The sequence below is a fragment of the Passer domesticus genome, chromosome 10 (genome assembly GCF_036417665.1).
Source record: "Passer domesticus isolate bPasDom1 chromosome 10, bPasDom1.hap1, whole genome shotgun sequence".
NCBI lineage: Eukaryota > Metazoa > Chordata > Aves > Passeriformes > Passeridae > Passer > Passer domesticus.
In genome coordinates this window covers 6,366,846-6,387,233 of record NC_087483.1, presented here as the reverse complement: position 1 = coordinate 6,387,233, position 20,388 = coordinate 6,366,846, and the positions used below count along the sequence as shown (strand labels likewise).

Below are 20,388 nucleotides of genomic sequence, written 5' to 3'. Positions count from 1 at the left end.
TCTGGTTTGACAAACAGCTCCAGGGGTGCAGGAGGTGACAAAGGGATGGTGAAATGCCCAGGCCAGGCTGGACAGGGCTGGGAACAGCCTGGGACACTGGAAGCTGTCCCTGCCCATGGCACAGGGTGGAACTGGATGAGATTTCGGGTCCCTTCAAGCCAAACCACCCCGTAAAGCAAAAAAACTGCCCTGTGGGGCTGCCAAGCCCTTGCTCTCCTCTCCCCTCCCCTCCTCGTGGGGACAGGGAGGGAAGAGGGAGGAGCAATTTTAATGCTGATTATTATTACTGTTATTATTACAGAGAGTGCAGCTGTTTGAAAAATTGATGAAGCAGCTGCATCAAGCAGAGCCAACACACAGAGGAACTTCAGTGGCTGAATTATTGAGTGATGTGGCCCTGACTGGATCTCCAACATCCTTCCCACTGGGAAGCTCTCACAGGAATGCCTCTAGAGATGCTCCTCCAGCATCTCCACCCAGAGATCCTCCATGGAAAGAGGTAAGAAGGTTGTGGCTTTGCTCAGCCCAGCACAGCCGCACTCTGTGCCATGGCATTCCCAAAGTCTGATGGAGGAGGACAACGCTGCCTCCTCCCCCCAGCCAAAGGGCACAGCAAAGAGGGGAGGCTGCTCTGCCTCCTGGTGTGGAGGTGGCAGCAATCCAGCAGCAGCAAAGTTGAGAGAAGAAGCTGTCATGCTCATTTATATATGGAAGTGATCTAGAGAATGATCAGCTAAATTATTTAAATGTCCCATTACTATTAAATTACTGGGCATTCATTGTAAGAACAGTCATAATACAGTAACTAATTTGGTATTAATGTGAATGTCAGCATTTCATTGCAGTTATTTTGTACTTCATCATCAGATAATTTACCAATAAATTAATTGGCTTAATTTCTTCCTGCAAACCGAGGAGAACTACATATGACATGACTTTTCTAAAAGTCTTCATGCTCACTCCCCCACCCTCCAATTTTAACCACACCAAGCAGGAGCCCCTCTTTGGAACACCTGGAAGGGGGAGCAGAAGAAATAAAGTCTTGGCATTCCCCTGCCCTGTGGATTTGAATGTGCTTTAAATTCAGACCCCAAGGCCACACCTGGAGTAGGACAGGACACAGGGAATGGCTTCCCACTGCCAGAGGGCAGGGATAGGTGGGATATTGGGAAGGAATTGTTCCCTGGGAGGGTGGGGAGGCCCTGGAATGGAATTCCCAGAGAAGCTGTGGCTGCCCCACCTCTGGAAGTGTCCAAAGCCAGGTTGGGGCACCCTGGGACAGTGCAAGGCATCCCTGCCCATGGAAAGGGCTGGAGATAGATGAGCAGGAGCTGCTCTGCCTCCTCTCCTCAGCTGTACCAGCCCAGAGATGGAATTATTGGGATTGCCCCTGCCTGCTGCCAGCTCCAGCCCTGGGGCTTCACCAGCAGCACTAAAACTCTGCTCCAACAGAGCTCCCACCCTCCTCTCCCCAAGAGCTCACAAGAAGTTTTCTGCTGTTTTCTTCTCCAGGAGATGAGGGGGAAAGACTCTGCTGGGAGCACAGTGGGGAAGGACAGGACAGCTCCTTCCCCCTGTTCCTGGCTGTAAATGTTCTAAACGAGTGCTCAGGGCTCTTCTGCAGAGTGCAGCAGGCTCAGAGCTCCTGCACCACCAGGGGTGGATCAAAGGGACTGCAAAACACTCAGTCTTCATGGATGCCGACCTCCCTGCTCCTGTGCAGCCTGCAGCACGCCAGGCTGGCAGCTCCAGGTGGGAACAGCCCCGGGAACACATCTCACCCTGCCGGAGCCCAGTCCCACATGCAGCACCTGGGGCATTGAAGTTGCCGTCAGAATTAAAAAACACCGGCATTGAAGTTGCCATCAGAATTAAAAAACAAGCCGAGGTTTCTCAGCAAAACCCCCCAAATCCGGTAACACAAAGTGAAGCTGACTGTTCTATTAACTCCCATCCTGCATCAGCAATTTTCTAAAGTGTGGAAACATTATAATTGACTTTTCTGCTAGTAGCAAAATGTCATTTTTCCTTAATACTCCCCAAGTCAGTAACGCATTTCAAAAGCCTCCAATGCCACTACCACAACAGGACTTACAAATTAGCACATTTTTAGCTTTTCATTAAACACAATGCCAAAAAAAAAAAAAAAGAAAGAAAGGGAAAAGTCTTCTGGTATTAGGGTTTCTCTCCTCATTATTGAAAGTACTGCGACTTTGGAACTTCTAGCAGCAAATTATAATGCACTCAGCCTGGGGCCATTGTAAATCAGGGCTTCAAAAAAGGTGTCATGTAGTCGGGCCCTCTTCAAGCACTGAAAATATCGGAGTCTATTTGAAAACGCCTTCTGTAGTCTCTCACTAGCCTTGCAAATCAGCACAGCACTGGGTAGAGCTGCCTTTTATTTTTTTTTTAATTTTTTTTTTTTTACCTCGTGGCATCAAGCCATTTCTATTCCGACCAGAAAAAGAGGATTATTTCGTGCTGGGATTTCAAATTTAAAAAAATAAAAAAACCCTATACCTAAGATAACAAGCTGCATAAAACCCCCAAATCTTTTGGGGCTCTTGTCAGGGTCTGGGCAGTGCCTGTGGGGCTGTCACAGCCCTGGGGTGAAATCCCTTTTCTTGGCACAGCAGGGAAAATCCCAGGGGATGTGCCAGCACGGAGAGAAGCCCATCCCACCCCAAACCCCCCAAAGCAGGTGCCACCCTGGGGCAGGGCACTGCCAGGCTCTGCACCCACCTGCCCCACAGCCCTAAAGCCAAAGGAGGGGAATGCCAACCCCAAATCCCTTCCAGCTTTCCCCAATCCTCTGGAAAATTACTTATCTCATCCCTACCCTCCTCTGAGCATCCCCAAACAAACCCACACAGCTTCCTAAGGTTGGATTCTCCTCTCCTGACAAAATTTGGTGCTTCAGGTTGCTCCAGTTAGCAAGAAAATCATCATTAATGACACAGCTAATTGCACACAGAAGCAAAAGGGGAGAGAATTCCAAAATAAAGCTGTTCCCTTCCCAGGAAGGCAGCTCCAAACCAGCATTCCCTAACACTCTCTTCCAGCTTCCTTGCTTTAGGATCGACCCTAAATCAGTTTCCCCAGCCAGGATTGATGGAAACCATGGGAAGGGGGGAAGGCACCCACAGCAACACAAAACAAGGAACAGCAAACAAGGGAGGGACCAAGGAGAGCCTGGAAAAGGCAGGCAGGTCCCAGCAACATGGGAAAACACACTCAAGGAACTCACCCCACCTTGTCCTGCATGGATAGAGCAGGGCTGTGGTTAGCAGGAAGGAAAAGGATTGCCAGTGCTGCTGTGGTCACCAGAAACCCACAAAACCCAGGAATTCTGGCTCCAAGGCTTCTATCCTCTCCCTCAGGGTGCTTGGGGGGTCACTGGTGGGGGCACACACGGCCCCAAAACCTGCCCCATCCTCACAGGGTCATTTCTGACCCACCCAGGAGCCTAAAGCAGGGTCCTATCCTTAGCCACCATCAGTGGATCACGAGCAAATGGGGAACCCAAATCACCTGCTGCCCTCACAGGACAGACATTCCCACCCCAGGAACAGCATTGGGGATTTTGTGGAGCAAGGAGAAGACGCCGTGCCTGGTGCCTGCCCACCCACAGAGGGGGATTTTGGCTTTCTGAGTAAAAAAAATTCAAACTCCAAGAATAAAAACAAAAAAAAAAACAAAAAAAAAAAAAAAAAAAAAAAAAAAAAAAAACAAACAAGCAAACAAACAAAAACTACATATACATATATATATATATAGCAACAACAACAAAAAAACACCCAAAAAACCAAACCAACAAAACAGAGATAAAAGAGAATGGGGTGAAACGAGGAAAAAAGCCACCAAGAAATTCTATAATTATCAGCGGATAGGACTGGACTGGGCATGGTGGGCTTTAAGCCCCAGTGAAAGTTTGAGGAGAGGTCAAGGCTCCTGTGCTCGCCTCCTTAGGAATAACTGGAGCAGTGAAAGGGCTGGGGGATTAGTAGGAGGTGGGAATCATGCAAACGAGCCATTAGCACCTCTCAGCCCAAAGTTTGGGAAGTTACACCCATAATTACCCTAATTACTCACATCTCCATCCCAAAAAGCTTCTCAGGGAGGGAGGGGGTGCTGGGCAGTGAGAAAAGCCTACAGGCATCAGGCCCGCCTGGAATTTGAGGGTCTGGTGTCGTTTCCAAGGCTGATGGAAGCCACACATCACCCCCGTGGGGAGCAGCCCCTTCTCCCCCCAAGGTTTGGGACACACGCGGCCCCAAAAGCTGCCCAGAAATGATCCTTTAGGGTCATTTCTGACCCCAAAGCAGGTCCTGCCCTGAGCCACCGCTCCGTTTTATGTCTACAAACCCATCCCTGCTCCCTGAAAGCTCCCAGCCCTGGGATGTCACCGCCCTGCTGGTGACTCCACTCCAGGGACACCCCGAAGCGCTGGCCCCCCACTGCCCATACCCAGGGTGGGTTCAGGGCAGGGGTGGCACTGGGGACAATGTGCTGACAGCTCCCTGCCGTGACAGATGAGCCCAGAACCAGCTGCTCTTCCCAGCACAGCACAGCACAACCTGTAATTTGCAGCCCTTGCCCCACAGGTGATGGGAAGAGGGGGCAGGAATGGAGGCAGAGCCCAGCACGAACCAGGTGCTTCCCTCCTGGAGCTGCAGCTGCTCCAGGGAGAGGTGGGAGCCCTGATGAACCTGGCCAAGGCCCCACTAATTAACACTGACAGTTCTGGAGTGTCCAGTGGGAAGGGATAAATCAATCGCCCAGAAATGGGTGGGTGTGGGCAACAGGGTTTGTTCTTCTGCACCCCAGAGGGCAAGCAATTATCTCAGGAACTTTCCACTTAGCGTGTGCCTGGGAAACACATCCTCCAGCCCATAAATAACTTCCACAGGTACCTGGCACTTACTGTGCTCAGGGGTGACACGAAGCCAAGTCAAGGGCTTGTTGGAGCTCGTGGTGGCCATCCAGCTCCTCTGTGTGCACCTCCCACAGCCATGGCAGTGCTGGAATTCCAGTAGGGAATGGGGTGAACCTGCTTCAGATCCCAAGAGCTGGGGAAGAGGGCTGGGATCTGAGCCCTGAAATGCCCAGCGCTGAATCCTCACCCTGTAATTCTTCATTAAACCCTTTTTGGTGGCAGGCTGTGAGGGGTGAGGGTGCCACAAGGCAAATCACAGCTGGGTGTCTCCCATCCCAGGAGGAAATCCCACATTTTGGACCCCACAGGGAGCCTCTAGTGCTGAGACTGGGTGGGAGACACGTGATGAGGGTCAGCCCTAGCTGCTTTTCCAGCCTGGCACACGGGGTGACATTCCAAGAGCACATAACTCAGGGGGTAAACAACTGGGAGGGCTCCACCTTTCAAAGAGGATGTGCCCCAGGACTGAATTCCCAGGGGATAATTAACAGCTCTCCAGCTGGGAGGTGGGGAGAAGGGAGCCCTTGAATTTTTACCTGAGCTAAGAGCTATTTTTTAAATTATTATTCCTGTAATTGATGGGGGAAAGGGGGGGGGGAAGGAAAATTGTGCAGTTATAATTGGAAAGAGTTTGGAGAGGGGTTTATTGAATTATTTACATCTGACAAAGACGAGCCACTATAAACTAACTGTAGCACAAGACCTTTCCATGTTATATAGAGCTGTTAAAGGGAAATGCTTAAATATCATCTAATTTCCAATAAAAACTGCACAAAATCAATGCAGCCTCGGGACAAGTTTATATTTCACCAGGCAGCAGCTTCTAAAGAAGAGCTCAGCAGCAGCAGCAGCAGCAGCAGCAGAAGTGTTTTTGGGGGGGTTAAAGGCGTGAGCCCCTCCCCAGGCACAGGGACAGGGACATGTGTGTTGGCAGGGACAGCCCGACCACAGCCACATAGCTGGGCAGTGCTGTCACAGGGAGAGCTGCAAATATAAATGTGGGGACGTGCTGGGGACAGGGTGTCTCTTTGCAAGGTGGCACCTGGCTCCCAGAGAGGGCACTGAAGATCCCACCTCGCTCTGCCCGGGCAGGGATGGTGATCGGGGGGATGAGGGACCATCAGCCAGGAGAGCCCCCCTCACATGGCTCCAAGGTAGGTTTGGGGCTCTGGTGGCATTGCCACCCCTCAGTCCCACAGCCACGGGGTGCTGGGGGGACGCTGCCATCACAGGGACCCCATCTGAGCTATCTGGGGGGGCTGGGAGGGGATGCAAGGCTGGAATCAGGAGGCAGTGCTGCAGGCTCCTGCACCACGCTGGACATTTCCCTGCAAGAATAATAATGATAATGGTAATGATAATAATGGCATCCCTGCTGCAGAGGGCAGCTGTAAAGCAGGGTGGAGGTGCCAGGAGCCCTGCACATCCAGATGTTCTACCCTCGTGGGGCTTTGGGACCAGGAGGGCTGAGGTGTCCCCAGCGTGAGGACTGAGTTCTGTGGCAGCTGCACCAGGGGGACAAACTCTCTCAAACCCTCCTGCTGCTGTGTGTTGTGGCCTCCCTGTGCCAGGAATGAGTTTTGCCAGCAATGGAGAGCTACAGCAGGCAGTGGAAGCTGTTATGGGCAGACCCCCTTGATGTGGGGAAGGGAAATGCCGAATGTTTTGCTCAGTGGGGTGTGCTCCTCAGGGAGAAGGTGCTGGGGATGGACGAGGGCAAGGCTAGAGGTGCTCACTGTGACCCCTTCTGGGGCTCGGGTCTGTGCAGGAAGGACACAGCAGGATGATCCCAGGCCTGGTTTTGGCAGGCTCAGATCCCCAGGATCACAGAGCTGTGCTGCCAGGGGCTGTGCCCAAGGCCTGCAGCACAGCACGGCCCCAGGGCAGCCTTGTGGGGTTTCCTCCAGTGCAACAAGTGCTTTACCAGCAGCTCAACACCCTTGTTTTCCCTGGCAAAGCCCAGCCAAGGGTTTGTGTGCCATGGGGAACATTTCTCTTCACTCCATCCGTGCCAGGCTGGTTTTAACCCTGGTGTTTTTATGCAAATAGATGCAGATTGAGAAGGGTCCCGGGGTGTCTCTGCGCAATCCCGAGGCCAATGCAGTGCCAGGCACACACATCCACACCCCCGCCAAGGGAATTAGCCCGGGACTGACCCACAAGGCCTGCCCTCCGTGCTAAATTTACCCGGGAGGCAATCCCTGCCCAGGGAAGGTGATCCCTGTGGCGTGAGGCAGGATTCCTCCGCATCACCACCAAAATATGACAGGGTCACCGGAGAGACAGAGGGAAAGCAGGCTCTGGGAATGTCACCCTGAGGTGTCTGGATCTCCAAAGCTCCTGCAGGAGCCCAGGGATGCCTGAGGTGTTTTCATACCAGAGCAGAGCTTGAGGAGGTGGCTCAGGCATTACCAGAGCAGGGAATGGGCGCTGAGGGGCTGGGTGAGCAAAACAGCCACAAGTGGTGAAAGCAGAGGGGAAATGAGGGGCTTTGGAGGCTCCAAAGCAACAGAGAGGCTGGGGACGGCCAGGTGGGAATGCTGGCCTTGAGAGCAAGGGGAAAAGAAGGAGAAAACAGGGAATTATCTCCCAAATTATCTCCCAGTGCTGCTTCCCATGAGCAGGGGCCTTAGGGGGGTCCTTCACCAGGAACCCCTTAGCTCAGCAAGCCCCATCCCTCAAGGACACAGCAGGGAATTTTGGGGCTCCAGAGATGGGTGTCACCACAGCCACGCTGGGGACACACTCAGGGGAACCTCAGGTGGCTCTGGCAGCACGGGGGTGCTGGCTCAGGAATGCTCAGGATCCCCAGGAAGGTCCCAAAAATTCCTCCCAGCCTCAGGTTGGCTCCGCACAGAGGGAACCATGCAGCGTTCCAGCTCTGGCTGGACATCCCAAAATCGGCTCTGACCGGGTTTGTTCCCCACAGAGGTGGGTGGCAGGGCTGGGAAGGGGAGCCTTTGTCACCCAGAGCCCCCAAGTCACGAGATGCCAGTCTCTATTTTCGTCCCCAGCACGGATCTCTCCGGTGACCTTGAGGAAAGGAGCCTGGGGGAAGTGGGAGCAGGGAATGCTCTGCTGGCATCCAGTGGAACTTTCTGTCTCCTATACAAGGCACTGTCTGGGGGAGCAGCTTCCCCTGCCAAAGCCCCAGGAGCGTTTGTACCTCGCTGCAAGGGCCATCCCAGCATTCCAGGCTGGCCCAGTAACACGTAGCCCAGATTTTTCCACGTTGCAACCACAGGACTGGAATCTCACATGAGCACCTTCATGAAAAAAAGAAAATAGAAGGGGGGGAAAGAACCCTCCCAGAGCTCAGAGGACACAAATAAGGTTATTGGGGATAGACAGACAGCAGTTTACTAAATTCCTGTTTTGTTTTGGTTTTTTTTTTTTTCAGTTTCCTAAACACTAGGCACCGTTTTCCTCCCAGCCTAAACACCTCTGTCCCAAGTTGGAGCCTCCAAAAAATCCAGCAATTTAATCCAAGAGGTGCTGCTGCAACGTGGCCCAGTGACCACCTGACCCTCATTGTACCCCGTGTCCATCATGCTCCAGCCCCTCTGCAGTTATAAATACCCCACAACAGAGCCTGGACTGGATTATAATTAGACAGTGAGCCAAGAGGATGGAGCCACTGGGCTATAAAAGCCTGGCCATGCTCCCAGGCAGGACCTGCACACCAGGAAGCACTGGCATGAGCGAGGCACCAGGAGCTGGGACAGGGAAGCTGAGGATTTCCTCCAAGTTGGGCTCGGAGCATCCCTTGGCACCTGGAGCTCCCATCGCCAGGTTCTACACAGCCCTGGTCACGGGAGACCTGAGGAGCCTGCAGGTCCTGACTGACAGATACCACCAAGATGTCAACCTGGTCTTTGAGATCAGTAGAAACCAGCTGGAGTGGCAGGTGAAAAGCCAAGCCTCTTATGGACTCTCAGGTACTTTTCCTTTGAAGGCCAGGCCAGAAAATGAAATCAGTGGATGTTTACTAACCCTAAAGAGGAGAGGGGCAGTGCATCTCGGTGCCTTGGGTGTGCCCAAAGTTTCTGGTTAGCCCACAGTTCTGGCCATTAATATCCATCACTCTTAATATTTTCTTCTCTTCTGCGCCTACTAACCCAGTGGAAGTGTAAGATCTGTGCATCCATGTGATTTCCTCAGGCTGGGATTAGACGGATTAGACACCGTGTGTTTTGGGAATGCTTTCAGGAGGGCTCACAGCCCAAATTCCTCATGGTGCTATCAGATGCTCTCAGGATGGTGGTGCCTCCTGAGGTGATGCTCCCCATGGCTCCAGGTGCTCAGGACATGGTCCAGGAGGTCCTGGAGCTGCTGGGAAACACAATTCCTCACTCTGGCAGATCCCAAACCCAGCACATCCCAAGACCAGCCCTCCACCACCCTCCCACCTGGCTTGGGTGCCTTCACTCCCATCAAAGTTGACTTTTCCTTTCCTGGGGAATTCCTGAGCTGCCTTTAGCTCCTGCCAGCCACTTGCACAGGGGGCTGTGTGCCCTGGTGGCCAGCAGGGCATTGGCTTGCCCGCCTGGTTCCACCTGAAATTCCTCTCCTGGATGAACACACACCCGAGGGGGTTTTGTTTCCCCTCCTTCCAACTGTAGTCAGAGCCACGGAGCCAACCAGCCCCTAAAGATGCCAGAGAAAAAGGGGAAAAGCCCTGTCAGGAGCTGCTCCAGCCCCCAGGCTGCTGGGCAGGGGATGGGAATGCAGGGGCAGGACTGAACCAGGTGCAGTCAGAGCCCCATTTATTGTATTTGCTGGGAAATGTCCTGATGAAGGCAGGAATGATGAACCTGACTCCATGTTCTCAGTAGGCTAATTTATTATTTTATGAAACTATATTATATTAAAGAATACTATATTATATTAAAGAATACTATAGTATACTAAAGAATACAGAAAGGATACTTACAGAAGGCTAAAAAGATAATAATGAAAACTTGTGACTTCAGAGTCTCGACACATCTTGGTATTGATTGGCCAAAGAGTGAAAACAACTCACACAGAACCCAATGGAACAATCACCTGTGGGTGAACAATCTCCAAACACATTCCACATGAGCACAACACAGGAGAAGCAAATGAGATAAGAATTGTTTTCCTTTTCCCTGAGGCTGCTCAGCTTCCCAGGAGCAAGCTCCTGGGCAAAGGGCTTTTCCAGAGAGCCTGAAAGCCGCAGCCATTCCCGTGTCCCGCAGGGCTGTGGGCGCTGGAGGAGCGCCTGGAGCTGAGCACCCCTCTGTGCCTCGCCGCCCGCCACGGCCACCCCGACTGCCTGCGGCACCTCCTGCGCCGCGGGGCCGACCCCAACCTGGCCCCGGGGGGACAGACACCCCTGCACCTGGCCTGCCAGGGCGGGCACAGCGACTGCGTGGAGCTGCTGCTGGAGTACAGGGCCCAGCCCGACGCGCGCGGCGAGCGGGGCGCGGCCCCGCTGCACCTCTGCACCTCGCAGGACTCGCTGCGGTAAGGACGGCCCTGCTGCCCGGGGCTGGCACGGGGCCTGCAGCAGCCTGGGGCGCTGGGAGGGGTCCCTGCCCTGGCACGGGGTGGGATGGGTCGGGCTTTGAGGTCCCTTCTGTCGTTGGTGAGATGGAGACAATGCAAAGCAGCGCGCTCTGTAGTGAAGCAGGCAACGCCGATGAGGGGGGGATGATGCATTTCTCCACTGATGTCAGAAGGCTAATTAATTACTTTATTATACTATATTATTCTATACTGTATTAATTACATTGCATCTAAACTGAATCTGCACAAGCACCCAACTCAGCTCCACTGCCCAGAGTCTTGTGACTGTCCCGACACGCACACACCTGGATTCACTTGGTCAGTGAATCAAAACACTCTCACCAGAATCCAATTACCAGCTCCCTTCAGGTGAACAGTCTTCCAGGATACACTCCACTTGTGAACAACACAGGAGCATAGAAAACTGTTAGGTAAGAATTGAGATAAGAATTATTTTTAATTTCTCTGAGGTTCAGAGAATGTGAATCCCAGAAATATCCTTGGGAAATTGTGCCTGGCTTTTCTCCGTGAAGAGAAATGCGGCTACAACACTCCATTTCCAGAAGGCTTCAAACTGCTTTTATTCTAGCATGCATGCTTTTCAGACACTCTTACAAAGCTCAGAAGTTTACACTTTACTCATTGGTCAGAAGAGACAAACAAAGTGATTATTTGAATGGGCAGTTGCAGGCTTCTCTTACTTATTCTCTTATTTATTTATCCTTCTTTCTTTCTTGGTTTGTCTGCCAACAACCTTGGTAGGAAATTCTTTCAGGGGCAAACGTGGATCCTCTTATCAAACATGGATCCTCTTATCAAACTTCTCCCTGGCTCACAGAAGTTGCTGTAAAACCTCTTCCACCCAAACCTTCCAGCCCAAACTCTTCTGGCATTCCATGATAACCTCACTGTGCATCCCCTGTGCACACAGCCCAGGAGTTTTGCCTGTGGGAGGCAAAAAAGATGCCATAAAGCAAGAAAGATGCCATGAAGCAAAAAACCATGCTGTGATCCATGGCAAGACTTCCCACAGCCTCCCACATCTCCCCACTGCCACAGCAGAGACAAAAATAAAAAGGGCATTTTGGTGCCAGGCACATTGCACAGCCTAAGTCTTCTCCCCATGCACAGGAGCAGCCCAGCCTCAGCCTTTCCTTGCTCCTCTTTCCTGGCTATTTCCCCTAAAATCAGTAAGTCCTGCAGCCCAGATCCAGCAGACTTCCCCAGGAGATGCTCAGGATGGGTTTATGGGATGTGGAGCAATGCTTCCACCCCCTCATCCCGCACAAGCCACGTGGGGATCCCCTTTGGCTCACAGGCAGGGCTGGGCTCCTCCGTGTGCACCCACATCCCACCCTGCATCAGCATCACACAGATGAGCATAAAAATTGCCTGAAAAAATATGGAAAAACACAGCAAAATATGTTTCTGTAGGACTTTAAGTGCCTGGATCACTAGACACACAGAATGAGGATATTTTCCTTTTTTTTTAATAAAGAGCTCAGCCACTTGATATTATCCTGATGAAACTGCTTAGGGCCACAGTGAATTCCATCACCTGCCAGCTTCCCTGGAAAGCCAGCCTGGCTTCCATCCTCTGCCCTCCAGGCAGGCAAGATTACCTGGAGGTGGGTGGTGGAAGCGAGGTTCCAGCATGTCACAGACCACGACACAGGGAGAGAGCTCTGCAGAAGGGAAGCAGCCAGAGAGGGAAAGGTTTGATCTCTGCTTATCAGTAAGAGTCTCTGCAAGTTGTCCAAACATCAGGTATTAATCAACTTCTGGTTCAGCCGAAAAAATCTAGGGATGAATCCAAGGCATCCTTGGTGCCGTGAGGGCTGGAAGGAGCAGGGTGGGAAAGGGAGGATGCTGCAGGCAAGAGCTGGATTTAATTCCTTCACCTGAGCTCCCTTTACACCTTCAACCTCATCCTCCAGCCCCATCCTAAAGCCCCAGTGCTTCCCTGATTTTAGGCTTCTCCCCATGAAGAGATGGGGCCACCAAACCACCCCAGGCCGTGCAGAGGATCTCCTGGACCACAGAGGTCCAGGTGCCCTGGCTTTGCTTCCAAGCTTGGAAAAAAATACTATTTTATGTAGATGTATTAGAAAACAGACCTGCTCTCACTGATTTGCATGTTCCATTCCCTCGGAAGGCAGAGGGGGATGGCAGGTGAGCCAGCCAGGATCAGACAGCCCCGAGGTGGCAACAGCTGAGTTGTAAGGCATGGAATATTGGGGCTTTATAATGGAAATGCTGCGAGCCCCTTCACTACGGCGCCCGGTGCTACGGGGGCTTCTACAATAACTGAGCCAACTCCCTTGAAAGATCAAAAATTAATAGACATTTCAGACAGGGTTTGAGGTTTCGACCACTGCTTTTTCAATAGCAAAGACTTTGCTAAAGTTAGAGACTGAGGAGGTCAAGCTTTGGGTAACACAAACATTTCCTCTTTGATTAGGGGGAGACTACTTTACCTCGCCTCCTTTTTTTTTATTTTATTTTTTTTTCGTTGAGTAGTAGATTTTAGGTCATCCTTAATTTTTTACTGACAACAAAGAGCAGGTCATTGACCTACATAGAGAGCTATTTTATTTTTCTCCCTCTCGATAACAATGGCCAGAACACCTATGTGCCAGGTTCTTCTGTATTCCCATATACTCGGCAATTCACCATGGGGGCAGGACTTAAAACCTTTGAGCCTCTCAGTGACTGGGATAAAAAAAAATTATCTGGGCTTCCTTCCAGCCATTTGAGCTTCAGAATCCATGAGATTTCAACAAAAAGGATATCAGAGCTTTAATCTAGGAGCTTTTTGAAGAGATGGAAAAAAAAAAGTTCCAGTAAAGTTCAGTCTTACCTTCTTCACTTTAGGAGCTGTTCATGCCAACGTCGGCCTATTTAGTAGAGTTCCTCTCCTTGACCTCTTTTTTACAGCCGAGATAATTAACATGGTGGGGTAAGATGAGTCTCTAAATTCACTGCACTCTCTCCCTGGCGCTCTCCCTTTTCCCTCTTAAAGCTGGGGATGATTAAAGGAGCCTGCCTTTATTGGCACCCCGAAAAAAAAAATAAAATAAAAATAATTGAGGGGGAGAGGAAGAGCCTCGGCGGCGGGGAGGGGAGGGGAGAGCGGGCGTGGGGCGCTGGGCAGGCGCTGGCAGGGATGCAGGACACGGCTCCTGCCTCCCATCACGGCAGGAAGGGATGCTGAGCATCTGCAGAGCCCTCCTCCAGATCTCCCTGGACGTCCCAGGCTTCCCTCGTGGCCAGGGAGAGCCTGCCTGGGGAGGAACTTCCCTTCTCCAGCCTCGCACTGGAAAGAGCTCGGCAAGGAAAGAGCTCTGGGAAGCCAAGGGATGGGACAGGAAGGTGTCACCCCCGCTTCCAGCTGAGCAATTCCCTTCTCTGAGCCTTGCCTCCACCATGAGAGCTGGTAGCAGAGTTCTCCACCTCCTCCAAGCCCCCAGGGCCGAGGGATGGGGGATGAAAGGTGGGATGGGTCAATGCAGGAGCTCAGGCAGCATCCAAGGGGCACTGGGATAGGGAGCAAGCACCAGGGACAGGGGAATGGGAGGGATGAGCAGGAAACAGGAGCTGAGCAGGAAGGCAGGAGCCTAAAAAGGTCAAGACAAGGCTCCAAATGCCAGGGAGATGGGCACTGACCCAGAGCAGCCAGCCCCAGGCATGCTCCAGCTGTTCCAGCATCATCCTGGGCACTCTGCCCTGGGGCTGTGGGAGTGAGCAGCACTGCAAGGGAAAAAAAGCCCAGGCATTTGAAAAGCCAGCATTTAGCATCATCTAGTGCTAAACCTCATCCTCTGCTCTGTTCTGCCTTGCTAAATACAGCACTCGGAGCGTTTGGAGCCATGGTTTTGGGAAGCTGGGCAAGAGCAGCTCCTGGCTGGGTCCTGGCAGAGAGACAAAGAGCCCAGGAGCAGCCACAGGGCTGGGAATGAGGGCTTCCACAGACAAACCTCGCTCCGACCCCGGGGACGGGAGGAAAAAACAATCAGGAGGTTTTTCCTTGAGGAAACTGGGGCCTGAGCGGGTTCTTGGGACGGGATTTTCCCTGCAGCCTCCGCTGCCCCAATCTCCTGCTCCTCCTGCTGGTTGTTCTTCGCATCCCGTTCCTAACAAATCCCGCTTTCCCAGCCTGGGTGGTTTCCATCCCAGCCAGTGGGAGCCTTCCTGGCATAAGGAGGGCAGCGGGCTCATCCCGTCCTGACTCTCTGATGGGTGAAGAAATGAAAAAAAAAAACCAATCCCAAATATTTTTCTCCCATTCCATTTGATCCAGGAGCACAGGGCAGGGCAAAGGTGGAGCACCAGCAGCGCTCACCCCAAATTTCCTTTACTTTAAGTGACTTGCCCAAGCAAGGGGATGTCACCCATCACCTGCAAACGGGTTGGGAATGGCTTGGAAGTGAGTTTAAATTAGTCGAAATTAGGCGCCAGGCTGGATGGAAAACAAAGTCATTTGTTTTGCCACCGAATTTCTGCTGAGATAAACGGAAAGCTGAACTCAGCATGCTCTTTCAGCATTCCCAGAAGGTTGGAGAGGAGCCCTTGAAAAAGCAGCAAGACATTGCTGGGCCTTATTAAATGGGATTTTAGTCCAGTCTGATGGCAACAACCAGGCTGTGAATGAACATACAGGAAGCCAGAAACACTGGGGAAGTGTTGGAGTTTGTGAATTCATCAGCAGAGATTTTAGAGGCTAACAACAGCACCTACCCAGAACCTGCTGATGCCCAGCTATCCAAACAGGAGAGAAATGCACCTCCCAGTCTCCCTCCCTTTCCATTCACTGGAAGAGATCTTCCCTTGTTCATAACTCCCTGCCAGCATTCCCTCTGTGCCAAGGGAGGAGCACCCAGGGGAAAATCCAGTATAAAGCAGCTTGGGTTTCTTCCAGCACTTGATAACCAAAAAGAAAAACCCTCCAGGGATGCAGCCTCTGGGAAGGATGATCCTTCCACAGGAGAATATTTGGGAGGTCTATCTAGCAGGAGATGAAGAGGAACTGATCTCCTAGGGTGGGGTTCTCTGTAAGGGAAAAGCCCAGGACACAGTGAGGATTGGAAATCTTCAGCAGGTGTAAATCTTCACCCTGGGCACTCTCGCCCAAACCAGGGCAATGTTTGTGCCAAGGCACAGCTGCCTCCTTGCCTGGGAATGCTTTAAACATGATCTACCCCCCCAAAAAAAAGAAGAAAAGCAGAACAAAAGGGGATTTTTCTCAGGGCGAGGCTGCTGCATTTTTGCAGCCAAGTCAGCAATAATTTTTTTCCCATTTTTTCCTGCAGAACCATCATTGGTTTGCCCTGAATGTGTTATTTTAGGGTGCAGAGCTACCTGTGACATCAGGATTAAGTTGCTCTGGAGAGATCCCAAGAGAATAATCATAATCAGGGCTACAAACTCCCTGCTGACAAGGATGGCCAAGACCAGTAAAAGAGACTGAGTGTCTGAGTGATCCCCTCCAACAGCAGCCAGCGAGCCCCCAAAAAGCCTCAGGGAGAAAAAACACTCCTGAAGAAAGGGATTCAGCATCCTAGTGCAAAAAATTAAATTGGAAAGTAGGGACCTGAGGATTTTGGGAATGGCACAACCCCACCTAAATCCACTCTCACGCAACCACACCCCAAGCAGAGCATCCATGGTGGAGCCTCTGGTGAGGGCTGGCACCTCTGGGAAGTACAGGAAAAGATCCTGAAGGGATGTTTCTGGCATCTCAGGCTTGAGGTGCACGGGAAAAGCAGGTCAGGGAGGTGTCTGTAAATTCTGCACTGCCAAGGACAATGAAAATCCTCCTAGTAAATCCTTGGGGAGGTGATGAGGCAGGTCCAGAAAAGTCAAGTATATTATTATTAGTAGTATTATCTCATTATTTTATTATTGATATTTTTCCCACACATGTTAGCATTCCCCTGGGCCAGGAAAAACCAGCAATATCCTGGTGCTGTCCTTCCTCCCTGAGGTTCCTCTTCTTCCCCATTCCCGCTGCTGGAAAGATCAGGCTGGGATTTTTCTCCCCCTCCTGCTGCTTCTGTGTCAGCCCAGACCCTCACCCAGGGCTCCAGTGACACCTGAGCTGAAACAAAAGATGAAAATTAAAGAGGCAGGAGGGGTTAAAGGTTGGTGCTCCTCCCCTGGACTCCACGATCCCTGTGGGTCCCTCCCAGCTCAGGATATTCTGTGGTTCTGTGAAAACACAACCTTCTGGAGCAGGAGCACACACAGGTGTTGGGGACCCTCCAAGGGAGCAGGAAAATCCATTTTTATATCCAAAAAAGTGGGGCTAGGATGGTCAAGGGGTTCAGGAATGGTCAGGGGTGGTCAAGGATAGTTGAAGACAGTCAAGGACAGTTGAAAATGGTCAAGGTATTCAAGGATGTTCAGGGGTGGTCAAGGATGGTCAAGATGGCAAAGGACTGTCTGGGATGGTCAAGGATGGTCAAGGATAGTCAAGGATAGTCAAGGATAGTCAAGGATGGTCAAGATGTCTAAGGACAGTCTAGGATGGTCAAGGACAGTCTAGGATGGTCAAGGATGGTCAGGGTGGCCAAGATGGCGATGGCTAAGGACAGTCTAGGATAGTCAAGGATAGTCAAGGATGGTCAAGGACAGTCAAGGATGGTCAAGATGGTTAAAGACAGTCTAGGATGGTCAAGGACAGTCTAGGATGGTCAAAGATGGTCAAGGAGTGTCAAGGTATTCAAGGACAGTCCAGGATGGCCAAGGATGACCATCCATGCATGACCCTGGTCAAGGGGCAGAGGGAGATATTGCCACCTCACTGTGGAGGGCACCAGGGCAGAGTGCCACCTGCCCAGCCTGTGCTGCTCCCTCCCAAAATCCATGAGTGCCACAACCCCAGCTCCAGCATGACCTCCCCCTCACCCCACACCACCTCCCACCCCACCATCCCTCATGGCTCCACCCGCACCACCCCTAAACCCCCATCCTAAAACCCCTTCCCGCAGGTGTGCCAAGCTCCTGCTGATGCACGGGGCGGCCGTGGAGCTGCCGAGCGAGGCGGGGGGGGACACGGCCCTGCACGTGGCCGCCCGGCACCGTCTCTGCCACCACGCCCGCCTCTACCTGCGGCGCCGCGCCCGCGTCGACGCCCGCAACGCGCGCCAGGAGACGGCGCTGGGCGTGCTCTGCGGGCAGGCCCCGGCCGCCGGCGACCATTCCCTGCAGCTTTTCCAGCTGCTGCTGGAGCACGGCGCCGACGTGGAGGCCCGGGACGAGAGCTGGAGGCGGCCCTTGCACCGGGCCTGCGGGGCGGCCAACGCCGAGCTGGTGCGGCTGCTGCTGTGGCGCGGCGCCGACGCCAACGCCATCGACTACGACGGCGTGTCCCCGCTGGGCTGGGCCCTGCAGGGCGCTGCCTGCCACCCGGAGCTGCGGCCCCACCTCAGCGTGCAGCTTCTGCTCAACCACGGCTCCCAGAAGATTTGGCCCCCGGCCTTCGTCAAGGTACCGGCCCCAAAATGGCGCCCGGAGAGCGCCTCGCGTGCGGGGCCTTGAGGATGGGAGGTCTGGGACGTGTAAAGGTGGCGGGGTGGGAGAATTTGGGAGTTTCCCTGTCTGGCAGGGACTGTGGGGATGGGGAGTGGTGGAAGTGAAGGCCCAGCAGAAGGGCAGGAGGGAGCCAGCGCGGCTCGGAGGGGTTTTTCCCTGCCTAGGGAATATCAGAGACAGGCCTGGCTCACGAGCTGCATCGTGGCTCTGCGTCCCATTGATTTTACATCAAGCCATAAAGAAAATATTATCCATGCCAAAAATGTAAATAAGGAGCGAGGGCTGCATCCAGAGGAAGAAGTGCCACAGCAAGGCGGGACTTCCCCCTGCTCCAAAAGGCACCAGGAGAAACCCCACGCCTGCCCCATCCCGACACGGGGATATCCCAGCCCGGAGCGGGGTGGGGTGGGACAAACCCCGGCTGCAGCAGGTGGCTGCTGTCCCCTCTGGCCCTGCCTCTGGTGTCTGAGCCCTCCCATGTCCCCGGACAGGTGCTGAAGTCCTGCGCGGCCGTGCCGGAGGTCATCGAGGTCCTCTTCAACTCCTACTCCCAAATCCCAGTGTCCCAGGAGTGGGCAGAGGCCGTGCCAGAGGAGGTGTTCCAGGTGAGGCAGCTCTGCTGGCTTGACACCCAAGGAGGGGGTTTTCCCCACAGAACTGGGGTTTATTTTCCCCACAGACTGGTTCCCCCCCCCACCCCCGACTTCATTTGGATGGAGGAAAACAAAAAGGAATATTCCCTAGAGCAGCACCACACACCTGATCCCTCCAGGTTTGCACCCCTTCAGCTCCACCCCCCTGCCCCAGCCTGCCATAAAATCCACTCTCAGCCTCAGGAAGTGAGCCTGGAGCCAGAGCACTTCCCAGCAGGAGCCCACATCCCTTGTTTTGGTTGGGAAAAGCTCCTCCTTGGACATGCAACAGGTACAGCCAGCCTGCTCTGGGGTGATTTGGGATGGCTCCTGGCCCCACAGGCTGTGAAGGATGGCTGGAATGCAAACAAAGCCTTCGGGGTGCTCTGAGGAATGGGAGAAAGGATTTTTCCCCCAAATTAAGGCAAGGCCGAGGCTGCACAGCCCAATCCTGCTTTGCTCCCTCAGGAACAGGGTCTCTTCCACATCAGCTTTCTGTGGGATGCTGCTGCGCCCTCCCCGAGGCTGCCCTTCCCCAAGGTGCTTCCACTGGAGAATTCCAGTCCACAAGGTCCCAATTCCACAGAATTCCAGTCCACAAGGTCCCAATTCTGCAGGAGAATTCCAGTCCACAAGGTCCCAATTCCACAGGAGAATTCCAGTCCACAAGGTCCCAATTCTGTAGGACAATTCCAGTCCACAAGGTCCCAATTCCATAGGAGAATTCCAGTCCACAAGGTCCCAATTCCTCAGGAGAATTCCAGTCCACAAGGTCCCAATTCAGCAGGAGAATTCCAGTCCACAAGGTCCTGATTCCGCAGGAGAATTCCAGTCCACAAGGTCCCAATTCAGCAGGACAATTCCAGTCCACAAGGTCCCAAATTCAGGAGGACAATTCCAGAATCCCTCACCCACCCTTCCCCTGTGTCAGTGCCTGGACCCCACTCCCACAGCCACACCTGTGGCTCCTTCCCTCATTCCCTTCAATCCTCATCCCTAAACACCTCCAGCTTCTCCCGCAGCGGGGCAGGTGACACTGTCCTTGTCCCCTCTCTGCAGCAGCACCGGCCGTTCTACGAGTCCCTGCTGGGGCTGGCGGGCACCGCCCGGAGCCTGCAGCACCTCTGCCGTGCCACCATCCGGGCACGCTGCGGGGACAAGTGCCACTCCCGCATCCCCCTGCTGCCCCTGCCCGCGGCCCTGCGGGATTTCCTGCTGCTGGAGCCCCGGGGAGTGGTGCTGTGAGGGAGCAGATCCAGCAGCAGATCCAGGAGCATCCATGCCATGACGGGCACGCTTGCCGTGGCTGTTTTCCCAGGACTAAAAAGTGCTTTTGGCTGTAAATTTGTATAGCTTTTGGGGTTCCCCCCCCCCCTTATAATTGTGCTTTAAGCAAATTATAAAGAGTAATAAAATGATGAGTGGCTGGTAGGAATAATGCTGATGATGGAGGATCCCTGCAAAGCAGCGGGGGCTGCTCAGGTGTGGGATGGGAAGGACAGGGCAGGGGACACAAATCATCCCGGGGACCCAAATCAACCCAGGGGACACAAACCATCCCAGGGGACCCAAACCATCCTAAGTGAGCATCAAATCCCCTGGGATAAATCTGACCTGGGAGAGGCACAAGTGCTGTGTAGAAGCTCTCAGCAGGATGCAAAGTCTAGCAGCATTAATAAAGACCCTAAAATAGATTTAAATATCAATATTTTTTTTAATGTAGGAGCCACCAGGAATGTTGTGGCTACTCCACGCAGC

At 53.0% G+C, this 20,388-nt stretch overlaps 1 protein-coding gene across 1 annotated transcript; it reads left to right on the top strand.

Annotated features, from left to right (window-relative positions):
* Nucleotides 1–301: 301 nt before the first annotated feature.
* On the top strand, nucleotides 302–20,159 carry ASB18 (ankyrin repeat and SOCS box containing 18). The gene is made up of 6 exons (XM_064433508.1): nucleotides 302–499; nucleotides 8,337–8,874; nucleotides 10,156–10,423; nucleotides 17,455–17,953; nucleotides 18,490–18,603; nucleotides 19,690–20,159. The coding sequence occupies exons 2-6, from the start codon at nucleotides 8,565–8,567 to the stop codon at nucleotides 19,873–19,875; spliced, it is 1,377 nt and encodes a 458-aa protein (XP_064289578.1). The 5' UTR covers nucleotides 302–499; nucleotides 8,337–8,564; the 3' UTR covers nucleotides 19,876–20,159.
* The last annotated feature ends 229 nt before the right edge of the window (nucleotides 20,160–20,388 follow it).

Bases quoted from the DNA above. Each gene is read 5' to 3' on its own strand.
- ASB18 (XM_064433508.1), top strand. From the start codon at position 8,565: ATGGAGCCACTGGGCTATAAAAGCCTGGCCATGCTCCCAGGCAGGACC. The intron at 8,875-10,155 runs GTACTTTTCCTT...CGTGTCCCGCAG, and splicing joins AGCCTCTTATGGACTCTCAG to GGCTGTGGGCGCTGGAGGAG. The intron at 17,954-18,489 runs GTACCGGCCCCA...GTCCCCGGACAG, and splicing joins GGCCCCCGGCCTTCGTCAAG to GTGCTGAAGTCCTGCGCGGC.